The following is a 12,664-nucleotide window of genomic DNA, read 5'->3' as shown; positions in this document are numbered from 1 at the left end:
CCAACACTTCTCTGTAGACTCACACGGGTTTGTGTTTTATTGAGATGTAATTCACATACCATAAAATTCACCCCTTCAGAGCGTGCCATCCTGTGGTTTTAGTATATTCACAGGGTTGTATTCACGGGGCTGTATATACACCAAGAATAAGACTGGTCTTGCATAGAATGTGAAAACTTTATTGAATCAGCCAATAAGAATGGCCTTGGCAGGAGTTACCCAAGGTACAGTTTTTTCTGACCTGTGAATTTATTGTTTAGACTTGACTTTTAATGCATTTTATTAAAATTAAGTATCAAAACTTAGAAAAAATCATTAATGCTTTACAAGCTTGGTATTTGAAAGGTGGCTATAACTGTAAGGTGCCCACATTCACACCCCGTCCATGGCTGTCTCCCTGCTGAGGCCTGTTGCCTTTCCACCCTCCTGCAGGCTGTGGGTCGGCTACCAGTATGTCATCGCCAGCCGGAACCGCTCCTTAGAAGGTCGCTGGGAGGTAGCGTTCAAGGGTAAGTCCTTCTGGTCTCTCAGAAGCGTTGTTGGGTTTGCAGTTGGGGTGGGGGGCATCATCCTGACTAGGAAGATATTGCTGGGGGCTCTCCACTTGTCCCCACCCTCTCCCCAGTGGTGCCTAGTGCAGGGCTCATGGAGAGGAAGGGGCCCCAGATTGTGGGGAGCACCGCGATATTGGGTGGGCACCCTAAGGCCCTTCTTTCAGGCCCCGTGTGGGGCTGGAGTCTTCTCTGGAACCTGTGCTTCCTTCTCATTTGGCCAGATTTCTAGACTGTCCGTTTTCCCTTTAAGTGAAGGCCTTTAATTGGGGTATAAAAATGAACATATAGAGTATACAGCTGGTAGAGAGGGAGGGATAAGCCTTCTAGGATAGAGACATCCAGAAGTAGAATCCAAACTGGAAGGAAAGCCATCAGGCAGATGGAATTAAAATAGAGTGTGTGTATGTACACATGTGTTGCTTTAAGAATTTTATGCTGAGCTGCTTGGAAACACCAACATAACATAAAGGAAGCGTGTCTGGTGTGGGCAGCTGAGTCCTGCCCCCTGCCTGTCCCTGTCCCTCCCCTCCTGCCCCATTGCCCTGGCACTGGCAGGTTTCACCCAGGCCCTGGGTGTGGCCTCTCCACTTGCTGCCTGAGCTGTGTTCCCCTGCCATGTCCCCTTGTCAGGTCTCACTTTTGGGCTGTTGTTTGGGCCTGTGGTTTGAGCTTGGGTCCTGTTCTTTTTCCCCAAACATGTCCCAGTCCCACTGTGGATGTCTTATTTGTCTGAGAAGGACAAATGAGGAATGGTGGTCCCAGGGACCCCGGACATCTTGCTGTGTCCACCTCACTGTGGAAAATGAAGGGAATTGATCAGAGCCCACCTGTTTGCCAGCCTGAGTGGCCTTGAGGCAGTCTGTGTTTTTACATAGAGTGGGTGAAGGCACAGAGAGGATCGGTATTCAGTAGCCCCAGGCAGCTGGCTTCCTTGGAGAGAGAGGGGTCTCACGGGACAGGGGTGCTGAGCCTGGCAGCTGGAAAGGGGCAGGGAGTAGAGATGGTGACTGCAGAGGCCCCAGCAGAGAGGCCACACCTACCAGTCTCTGCTCCTGCTTGGGAAGTCACCCCATTATTGTGTCCTCCAAATATCCTATTGAAAGCTTGTCCCATATTTGCAAACTTGGTCTTTCAGGAGAGTTGTGAGTGTAATGTGTAGCTGTCCCACCACAGCAGTAGACAAGTAAAGAGCTTTTGGGTCGCCAGGCCCAAGAGTCACCACGTACCTTGCAAAGGGTACATTGAGTAGTTCCTCTTTGCCCTAATCACAGCCATTGGTGGTGAATTATAGGCCAAGGCCCACTGACCTGACCCTGGCAGAGGGCGCCGGCCTTCACACTAGTGTAGACATTCCTGGACATGGTTATCTTGACACTGGTAAACAGAGAATACCCAAGTCTGCAGTGCATGATGGTGTGTTCCGAGCTGGGGGACATGGGACCATCATCCCTGATGAAAATGGCAAAGGCCCCAGGTAAGCTCTCATGGCCGTAGTTGTCTCTATGGCTCCACTGGGGCATTCGGAGAGCAAACGTGAAATTAAAAAAAAATAAGTGTGTCGACACTGGCAGCGGTGGCTCAGTGTGTGAGGCACCCGAGGCAAGAGTGAGGCACCCACACGGACGGTGCTGAGGCCCTGATGTCCAGCAGCTCTGCGTGGGCGTGGGTGCAGCGTGGTGTTGGCTGCTTGTGCCTGCTGAAGTGGACTTTGGCAGTTCTGTTCTGGATTTAAGGAGTAGCCACAAAATGAGTATATGGCTAAAGAAGATTCCTCTACTGCAAGAGAACTTGCAGCCTGGATGCTTGACACAGCTCAGCGTCATTTGTTCTGTTTTTTGTTATTGTTTTGTTGAGAGGGAGAGAGAGTGGGGCGGGGGAGGGACAGAGGGAAAGGGAGAAACAGAATCTCAAGTAGGCTCCACACCTGCCCAGCGCAGAGCCCACCTTGGGGCTCGATCCCATGACCCTGAGATCATGACCTGAGCCAAAATGAAGGGTCAGACACTTAACCGACTGAGCCACCCGGGCACCCCTGTTCTGGGTTCAAAGAAATTAAAAGAAAACACATAATCCCAAATGTAACACATCCTGGAGTGCATCCTGGATTGGGAGGGGAGTTAGAAAAACTTTAGGGCCCAGTTAGGGAAGCTGAATCTGGATTTGTAATGGAGGTTGACTCATGGATTTTCAGAGGTGTGACCATAGTGTCATGCTGCGGACAAACGCGGAGGGCGAGCTGCCATGATGCAGGACAGAGCTTTGTGGGGGTTCGCTGGATTCTTCCCTCTGCTTTTGTGTCTGTTTGAAAGTGTCCATACTGAAAGCATCTTTAAAAGGTTCCTGCTNNNNAACTCCGGAGTGAGAGAACGCCGAAAACACAGCCCCAGCAAACAAGCTGGTGGCAGAGCCCCCGCTTTTGCTTGCAGAAGGAGCTGTTTGCCAGGTGCCACCTGCTTCAAAACTGGGGATCCGGCTGGGTCCGACAAGTGGGCCCAGAGATGATGCTTCACGAAGGCGGTGGGAAGTAGATTTAAGTCTTTTGTCGTTAATGGCTAACTCACCCCAAAGAAAAGAATGTGCCTAAGAATATGAGCGAACGGTAGTAGGAAGCCGTGGTGGTAGGAAGCACCTCGGGAAGATGTTTAGAAATATTCACTTCATTTACATTTTGTCCAAGGTTTTCCTGTGCGTTTTGTGACGTGTGTAGCGGCAAAGGGGTACCCACATATATTATCCACATATACACACTTACCGCGTATGCGGCCACCCCACTCCCCAGGTGCACTTTAAGTTTGGAGCTCTGCTTGTGAGAGGGGCCTCCTTCCATGGCCTCTCCCCCCAGAGGGAGGCCCTGCCTCTGGCTTCTGTCTGCACAGCATGTCAGCCCCACTCCAGGACGCCGAGACCCTGATGTTGAGGCAGCACCCAGAGCCTGGAACGTTCTCTGCTGCTGCCAGAGAACACAGGGTGCCATTTTTATAACATTGGTGAGCAAAGTTTGAAAAGAGATCTCTGTTGTCCAGAAGGAATCATCCCCATTTTCCCACAAGCCACTCCCCAGGGCCCCAACATCTTTGCTGTTAACAGTGTCATTTCAAGTTTCTGGTTATTACACGTGTTTATTTTAAAATACAAAAATGGAAGAGTACCGCATGTTTGATGTGTCCACGTTGTGTAACTGCTGACTTAAGACCTGCTCAGTCCGGCATCTTGGCCCCCATTACTCCCCCATCTCAGCATGCCCACCTCTAAGGGCTCACTCCCGTCACAGGTGGGCTGAGGCTACGTGTGCCACTTAGGAGGCCCTTTGTGGTCTCCATCTTCTTGGCCCTGGTGCCCACACCCAGGGAGTGTGATGCTGTCGTGTTCCCTGACCCATCCTGATCTAGAATCTTCTGTCAGCAGTGAGGAAGAGGGCTGTCGGGGGAGGACCAGGGCTCAGCCTGGCCTAGAAGGCATAGTGTGGAGACCCTGGCCTCTGGGTGAGGTGACTGTCAAGTTGGAGTGGAGTCAGCCGGGGTCAGGCCACAGTTCTGCTGAAGGAAGGCAGCCGTGAGAGTTGGGTCGCTGCCTCCAGTAGAGGAGCATTTGGGAGGATCCCCACGGCCCCTTGTGGGCTCCAGGGCAGGCCCATTCTGTGGGAGCTGTGGTACCATACCGGACAGTGAGGCCCTGCCTCAAGAGGCAGACAGCCCACTGTGCGGAGGCAGACGGCACACTGGGTAGAAAGTGAGTGAAGGTCAGCCTGCTGCAGGATGGGGGGTGCCAGCAGAGGAAGTTCGGTGTTCTTGCATATGGCCATGTGTCCGGCCAAGGACAGCTTGTGTGCAGAGGGAGTGGGCATGTCTGGGAGCAGTTCCCGCCACTTCGGCAGGCTGAGGGCCTGCTCCACCACAGAGGCAGTCGTTGGGGAGTGGTCTGGAGGTGGCGGTCTGCTGGTACGGTGGCACGATCTCATGTCCTTTTAGACTTGTCCAGAATCTGATCACTTGTCACCGGGTCACAGCCACCAGATCTGACGTCACCCACCTAAATGACCAAACACCTCCAGCCTGCTCTCCTTGCTGCCAACCCGACCCACCCCCGTCTCCTCACACAGCTCTCTGAGGGTCCTCTACTCTTCCCCCTCCTGCCCTGCAGCAGCCTTTCTCTCTGCCCTCCCTCGAACACCCTGCAGCCCTCCTCTCCAGCCCCATGCCTCCTCTGCTGCTGCTGTGAGCCCTCCCTGGGATGCTCCTTCCCAAAGTCAGGGCTGGCTCCGGTGCAGGGAAAGGTAGCACAGCCGGCCTGGTCCTGGCTGGCACCTGGACGGCTCAGGGATTTGGTGGAGCCTACTGTGTCAGGCTGCCTGGACCTCACGGACAGTGGGGTTTATGGTGGACACCTGCTTCCCTTGATGAGCCTGGAATCGAGGTGCCCGGGGGTTCCTCTGGGCAGGAATGCCACACCGATGTTGCTGTAGCTTGCTGCTGGCAAAGGCCCACACCCTCCTGCCAGGTGGGAGAGTGCTCAGGAAGTCTGGCCTGCATGTCCCCAGACTCCGCCCAAGCTGTCCCCTTCTCTTGCTGCTGGTGTGTCATGCTGTGTTACTGTAATAAATCTTAGCCGTGCCTGCAGCTAGAAGCTGGACCCCTTGAGTCCTTCTAGCAAAGCAGCGAGCCTGTGCGTGGTGTGGGACTCCCAGCGCAAGCCTTGTCACCCCTCCCCTCCATTCTCTGTTCCTGTGGCACCACTCCGAGGCCTGCCTTCATCTCCATGCTCCAGGTTTCTTTTTACCTAGAGCAGCTGTGACCTTCAACATCACACATTCTTCACTCATTAGGTCTCTAAGTCATCTGTTTCCGGCTCTTACACCTCCTGCTCTGATGTGAGCCCTGCAAGGCAAGGATCTCTGCCTGCCGCTGGTGCCCGGTGTACCCCAAGTGCCTGTTTACAGGATGGGGCCTGCAGGCATTTGTTAAATCAGTGGGGGAGATGATTAAGAGGCCGTGTTAGATACCTGGGGCTGCCCTAACAGAGTACCATGAACTTCTGGCTTAACACAAGTTTACTTTCTCACGGTTCTGGGGACAGATCCAAAATCAAGGTGTCGGCAGGGCTGCCCTCCCTCCAGACGCTCCAGGAGAGTTCCTCCTTTGGCAGTGCTTAGTGGCTCCTGGCGTTCCTTGGCTTATGAAAGCCACACTCCGGGCTCTGCTCCGTCTGTGACCATTTCCCACATGTTCCTCTGTGTCTTCTCCCTTGTACGGATACTGGTCCTTGGATTTAGGACCCACCCCAAATCCCAGACGATTTAATCTTGAGAGCCAAATAAGGTCACATTCTGAGGTTCCAGGTGGCCATGAATTTTGGGGGGATGCTTCTTAGCCCACTGCAGTTGCTAATTGAAGACCACACTGAGTGTGTTGGGGGTTAGCCGCATTTAGCTCGTGGCAGAGAAAGGATGGAGCATTTTTAGGAAAATGAAGTATGAGGTGCCATAGAGAGGACACATAAAATGAAGGCTTGAAAGGGACTAAGTTTGGCAAAGAGGAAGTGATCTTCTTAGTTATTGGTTTCAAGGAACTGCAGCTCACTTGACCTCAGGGTAAACAGGGCTTGCGACCAGCACAGAGCGAGGAGGCCCAGGTAGTCCCATGGGCACCAGCGAGCGGCTGAGAGGAGCTCGCTCCACTCTGCCCTCCCTGTGCCCTCCGTCTGCATGGCCTGCTGGGGCTGAGACACCCTCACCCCACCCCACACTCTGCTCTGAGCTTGGCTCAGGCAGGTTCCAGGCAGCTGTGGGCAGGACAGGGGGTGGGGACCAGGTCCCAGGACTCTACCCTGATACGTCATTTGTGGCCTTGGTCAGAGCTTTGCAGTCATTCACTGACATTGTGCTCTGGGCTGGTGACTAGACTCAGGGCTAGAGACTTTTTTTTTTTTTTTTAAGATTTATTTATTTTAGGGGCGCCTGGGTGGCTCAGTCGTTAAGTGTCTGCCTCTAGCTCAGGTCATGATTCTGGGTCCTGGGATCCAGCCCCGCATCAGGCTCCCTGCTCATCGGGAAGCCTGCTTCTCCCTCTCCCACTCTCCCTGCTTGTATTCCCTCTCTCACTGTCTCTCTCTCTGTCAAATAAATAAAATCTTTAAAAAAAATAAAATAAAGATTTATTTATTTTAGAGGGAGCATGAGTGGGAAGGGCAGAGGGAGAGGGAGAGAGAATCTCAAGCAGTCTCTGTGCTGAGTACAGAGCCTGATGTGGGACTCAGCCCCAGGACCTTGAGATCATGAGCTGAGCTGAAACCAAGAGTTGGACTCCCAACCGACTGCGCCACTTGGTGTTCCTGAAGACTTGTTGGTTTATTTGTTTTTTATAAAGGACAGGTTGAAGCTATTCCATTTTCAGCCCATGAGACAAGAAGCCAAATAGTGAAGAAAATAGTTTTTAAGAAGGGAAGCTTCTCCCAGGTGAATGGACATCTGAAGGAGAAGAAGAAGGCACACAGGGGTTATAGGAGACCTCGCTGGGGAGCAGGGGCCTGGAAGAGACGGTGCTCATGGCAGCGCCCACTCTTGGCATTGGAGGCAATGGTGTGAGAAGACCCCCCACCCCTACCCTCCCTCCATGGTCCTCCTGTGAGTCTGACCACTGGGGCCCCAATATCCCTCAGCAGAGGTGCACTGACATTGACTGTGCCCGTCAGCTGGGGACTGGGCTTCTATCCCATCATGCTTCCCCGAAGTCCATCTTCTTGCCCTTGTCAGAGAACTGGGAGGCCATGTTCTCAGTTTCTACAGGATGAGGCCCTGCCTCCAGACTCACTGGCTCTTCAAAACGGACCTCCATGCGTAGTATCGGGAGCAAATAGAGTTCAGAAGGCATGCATGGGGGTGCCTTGTTGCTGTCAAAGGGTAAACCGCATTGCCTTCTTAGTAAAATGAGGGTATCTCCAGTGACCCACGTCCGGGTTGGTCTCAAGGAATCTTTTGGTGGTCCAGTGTTGGAGGGTTCTCTGAGGTAGAGAGCGGACTCTGGGAGTTGGCTGTGCTGTGCCCCAGATGTGGCCAGAGTCTGACCTCCTGGGACATTGCAAAAGAGAGGCTTAGAGGTTCCTGGCCCCTTCTCCCTGCACTCCAGCACCCCCACTCTGGGCTGCCAGGATAGCATGATTTCTGATTGCCTGCTTCCCAGCTTGGAAGGCAGAAGTTCAGTGAGTGACAGAGTCTCCCTAGAGCTGGGAGGAGGTCCCAGGGAGCCAGCGCTTTCCAGTTCACCTGGCCAGCTGATACTGCTGCTCGGTTGTCGGAGCCACGATTCTGTCTGAACTGTGTGTCCTGGCATGTGCAGTGGCTGCCTTTTTGAGCCCTTCTCCATTTACTAGTTGATTCCCTGTTGTAAGAGAGGATCCCCCCGCCCCTGTTTATTTCTTGTTTATCAGTATGAACTCAGACATTTTTTTTTAAGATTTTATTTATTTATTTGACAGAGAGACAGCCAGAGAGAGAGACAGCCAGCGAGAGAGGGAACACAAGCAGGGGGAGTGGGAGAGGAAGAAGCAGGCTCCCAGCGGAGGAGCCTGATGTGGGGCTCGATCCCGGAACGCCAGGATCACGCCCTGAGCCGAAGACAGCCGCTTAACGACTGGCGCCCCTGAACTCAGACATTTTAATCCACTGTGTTCTGGCCCGTTACTTTATTCTTCACATTGCCCAGAGCTGTGCTCGTGGGAACTAGGGGAGGCTGTGAATGAATGCCTTAACTGTAGTGCACCTACCATGTGGCAGCCCACAAGCCCTTTGACTGATGGTCCAGTTTGGGGGAGGCCTTGGTCCCTGCAAGGACTGCATGTGTTTGGTCTGTTGACATGTTATTTGTCCCTCAGGTTCCTCAGAGGTGTTCCTGCCCCCAGACCCCATCTTCGCCTCGGCCATGTCGGAAAGTGACAACGTGTTCTGCGCCCAGCTCCAGTGCTTCCACTTCCCTACCCTCCGCCACCACGACCTGCACAGCTGGCACGCAGAGAACTGCTATGAGAAGTCTTCGTTTCTCTGTAAAAGAAGTAAGCCACCTTGGCCGTGACTCCTAGGGAGCTGTAAGGAAGTGCTTCTCATGAGTACATGAATATGGCTCTGTGATTTCTGGACCTTGGTGTCAACCTTGAGTAGACTTTGACCTCACGGTGCACCAAGGCAGACCCCTGTATCATAGTGGGGCGGCAGGAGCTCCTTGCCTGGCTCACACCCCTCTCTGAAGGTACACCGCTGCCGCGGCGGGGAGGGCAGGAACGTGGGCAGCAGTCCAAGTCTGTGAGCCCTTGTTTCTCTTTCCCAGGATAGAAGTGATAATTCCTGCCCTCCACACCTCATTGTTGTTCGGACATTAAATAAGAACAGTGACGGAAGACTTGCCACATCTCGTGGTGTCTTGGAGCCTCTGACTCCCCGGTCACCCACCTGTACTCTCCTTGGGTCTTTCCAAGACTGCTCGCTCTGCATCTGGACCACTCCCCCGGCTCCATCTGTGACTTCCCTGTTCCTGCCTGCTCACTTGCCCACATTCCACATCGAGGTCTCCTCCAGCTTTGGGGACACGCAGTGTGCTGTGCTTACTGAGGGCAGGGCCCCTTTGCGGTGGGAGGAGGGACAAATCGCACCCAGACGCAGCATGGGAGGCCGGCTGGGTGTCAGCCGATGGTCTCAACACCATTCATTTGGACCATCATTCCCTTCCCTGCTGATTTGTCATTCATCAGGGGTTCATCGATGTCTGAGCCTATTTCTGGAGTCTATTCTGACCCTTGGTTGTTTGTTAGTCCCATGCTGATACCACACCGTCTTTACAGGAGCTCCTTGCCTGGCTCACACCCCTGCCTGCTTCTCCCTCTGCCTGCTGCTCCCTCTGCTTGTGCTCTCTCTCACTCTCTCTGACAGATAAATACAATAAATCATTTTTTTAAAAGATTTTATTTATTTATTTGAGATAGCAACAGACAGCACGAGCCGGGAGGGAGAGGGAGAAGCAGGCTACCCGCTCAGCAGGGAGCCTGATGCGGGGCTTGATTCCAGGACCCCGAGATCATGACCTGAGCCGAAGGCAGACGCCTAACCAACTGAGCCACCCAGGCGCCCCTAAAATAAAATGAATCTTAAAAAAAAAAAAAAAAAGATTGAGAAATTACCTTTTTGAGGTTAAGGAAGTACGCTTCATTCCTAGTTTGCTGGGAATTTCTACGTTACAAACATGTAAATGCTTTTTCTGCACTTACTGGGATCATGTGGCTTTTCTTCTTTACTGATTTATATTACTGTTTTGCTTATATGATTTTATTTATCATTTACTTTTTTACATTAGTAGATCTCTGATATTAAACCATCCTCGGGGTTTTTTATATATGTATATTGCTGGCTTTGCTTGGCTGATACTTTATTTAGGATTTTTGAAACTCCTTTAAGAAGTGAGCTTGGCCTGTTACGGTCCTTTCCTGTACTCTCCTTGACTAGTTTTTGTATCATATTTATATTCGATTTATGAAATTCGTTGGGAAGCATTCCTTTTTACCAGTCTCTAAGTCAGTTTACGCTAGTTGGGGATGATCTTGTCCTTGACTGCTTGGTAGACCGTACCCTATAGGACCATCTGGGCCTGGGGGACAGGGGACTTTGTAACTTGTTATTTAGATACGTAGTTGATACTTGAAGAACATGGGTTTAAATCCACTTACATGTGGATTTTTTTCAGTAAATACAGTACACTGTTGTAAATGTATTTTCTTTTCCTTTTGATTGTGATACTTTCTTTTCTCTAGCTTATTGTAAGAATACAGTATATAATACATATCACATACAAAATATGTGTTAATTGACTGTTCATGTCATCAGTAAGACTTTGGGTCAACAGTAGACTATTAGTAGTTACATTTTTGGGGAATCAACGGTTGTACGTGGATTTTCAACAATGCAGACAAAGTTAACCCCTGCATTATTCAAGGGTCCACTGTCATTTCGAACTCAGGGAAAGGTTGTGGGGATGGTATAAGGAACTCCCTCTCATACACCCCCACACAGATTCACCAGTTATTTGTATTTTGCACATTTGCTTATCATTTTTTCTCTGCATATTTCTTCTAAACCATTTGGAGTAAATTGAAGATATTGTACCCTTGAGGCCTAAATATTTGGTGTGTTTCCTAAGAACCAGGACACACACATAACCTCAGCACAGTTACCAAAACCAGGACTTTTTTTTTTTTTTAAGATTTTATTTATTTATTTGACAGAGAGACAGCCAGCGAGAGAGGGAACACAAGCAGGGGGAGTGGGAGAGGAAGAAGCAGGCTCCCAGCGGAGGAGCCTGATGCGGGGCTCGATCCCAGAACGCTGGGATCACGCCCTGAGCCGAAGGTAGACGCTTAACAACTAAGCCACCCAGGCGCCCCCAAAACCAGATGTTTAACATGGGTGTAGTGCTAAACAGTAATCTGCAGTTCGTTATGACAGTTTTGTCAATTGTTTCAATAATACGCCTTATGGCTATTTTTTTCCTGGTCCAGGATCCAGTCCAGAATCATGCATTGCATTTAGTTGTAGTGTTTCTTTAATTTCTTTTCTGTCTTTCAGTTTGAGTAATTTCTATTGACATGTTTTACTAAGTCTTTCCTTAGCTTTGTCGAGTCTGCTTATGAGCCCATTGATGGCATTTTTCTCCTGTTTTTGACATTTTGTGTGCTTTTCATTTTTAGCGTTTCTCTTAGATTCTTTCTTTAAAAAAAAAAGATTTTGTTTATTTATTTGAGAGAGAGAGAGCACAAGCAGGGGGAGAAGCAGAGGGAGAGGGAGAAGCAGACTCCCCACTGAGCAGGGAGCCCAACACAGGGCTTGATCCCAGGATACTGAGATCATGACTCTAGCCAAAGGCAGCCTCTTAACCAACTGAACCACCCAGGCTTCACTGTTTGATTCTTTCTTGAGTTTTCATCTCTTGTATTATCTGCCTTTTCCATTAGAGCTTTCAACATTCATCATAGTTATTTTAAATTTTCTGCGGGACGGGTCCTTTATTTGAGTGTAGTTTTGTTGATTTAGTTGCCTCTGGAGTGTGTGTGTGTGTGTGTGTGTGTGTGTGTGTGTGTTCTGGCTTTTTGTATGCCTTGTAATATTTTGTCAAAGATCAGACAACTTGTGTAGGACAGTAGAGATTGAGTTCAGTTGGTGGTTTGGGTCCATGGAAAGAGGTTTGCCTTGCCTTCTGATAGGACTTGTGTATAGGGAGGGTCTTTACTGCAGTGGTGGTGTGGGGGTCAGTGTGGGCAGGTTTGGGGCTGGGCTGTGGATATCCTCCATGCACCCCAGCCTTCGTATTCAGTAGCTGCCTTGTGTCTAGAGTGGAGCTGGTTTTCCAAAGGGCTCTTCTTAATGTCTGCTCTGGCCTCTGTTTTAGAGCTTCCCTTTGGGCCACTCTTCAGAGAGTCTGTCTCTTGCAGCTGTCTTAATGTGTGTGTGGCCTCCACCTGCATCTGTCCTGCCTCCAGCTCAAGCTGTGGACCCATCACGGGGTTTTCACCAGTGCCCTAAAGGCTCCCAGTATGCTCTAATTGGAGGCAGTTGGCATGGGAAGCTGGGGGTAGGCTAACTACAAGCCGGGCAGTTGAGGTAATTGGTTTGAAGAGCATATTTGGCTTTCTCTAATGGGTCCTGCCTTGGAAGTGTGGAAAAAACAGGGAAGCTCATAGTCATCAACCAAATCCCAAATATTCTGGGCTGGTCCCTGCAGAGGTGGTGGGTCAGAGCTCTGTTGTCATATATGGCCTAGCCATTGTCTGTATATTTCGTCTCTTAGATATACCATTATCATGAGGCACGTGGTGTCGTTTTGCCCTGACATTGATGACATTAGCTTTGATCCCTGGATTAAGGTTGTACCTGCCAGATTTGTATACTGTAAAGTTCTAGTTTTTTCCGTTTTGAAATGAATAAGTAATACGTGAGGAGATCCTTTGAGGCCATGTAAAATTCCTGTCCCTTAGGAAACTTGTACCTGCTGATGTTGGCATGTATTGGCAATTTTCTGACTCTATTCATGTTTACTAGTTGGCATTCTTTTGTAAGGAAAAGCATTCCCTTCTCCCCC

General features: G+C 50.5%; 1 protein-coding gene across 1 annotated transcript in view; it reads left to right on the top strand.

Annotated features, from left to right (window-relative positions):
* Positions 1–12,664, top strand: part of DGCR2 (DiGeorge syndrome critical region gene 2) — an 89,515-nt gene that overhangs the window by 56,491 nt on the left and 20,360 nt on the right. Inside the window, exons 5-6 of the mRNA XM_040619570.1 lie at positions 433–509; positions 8,421–8,597. Coding sequence (XP_040475504.1) covers positions 433–509; positions 8,421–8,597 — 254 coding nt within the window. The remainder of the gene's footprint in view (positions 1–432; positions 510–8,420; positions 8,598–12,664) is intronic.

This window comes from Ursus maritimus, unplaced genomic scaffold (genome assembly GCF_017311325.1).
Source record: "Ursus maritimus isolate PB19 unplaced genomic scaffold, ASM1731132v1 scaffold_33, whole genome shotgun sequence".
Taxonomy (NCBI): Eukaryota; Metazoa; Chordata; class Mammalia; order Carnivora; family Ursidae; genus Ursus; species Ursus maritimus.
The sequence above is the reverse complement of the archived record's forward strand: the minus strand, read 5'-3'. Positions and strand labels throughout refer to the sequence as shown.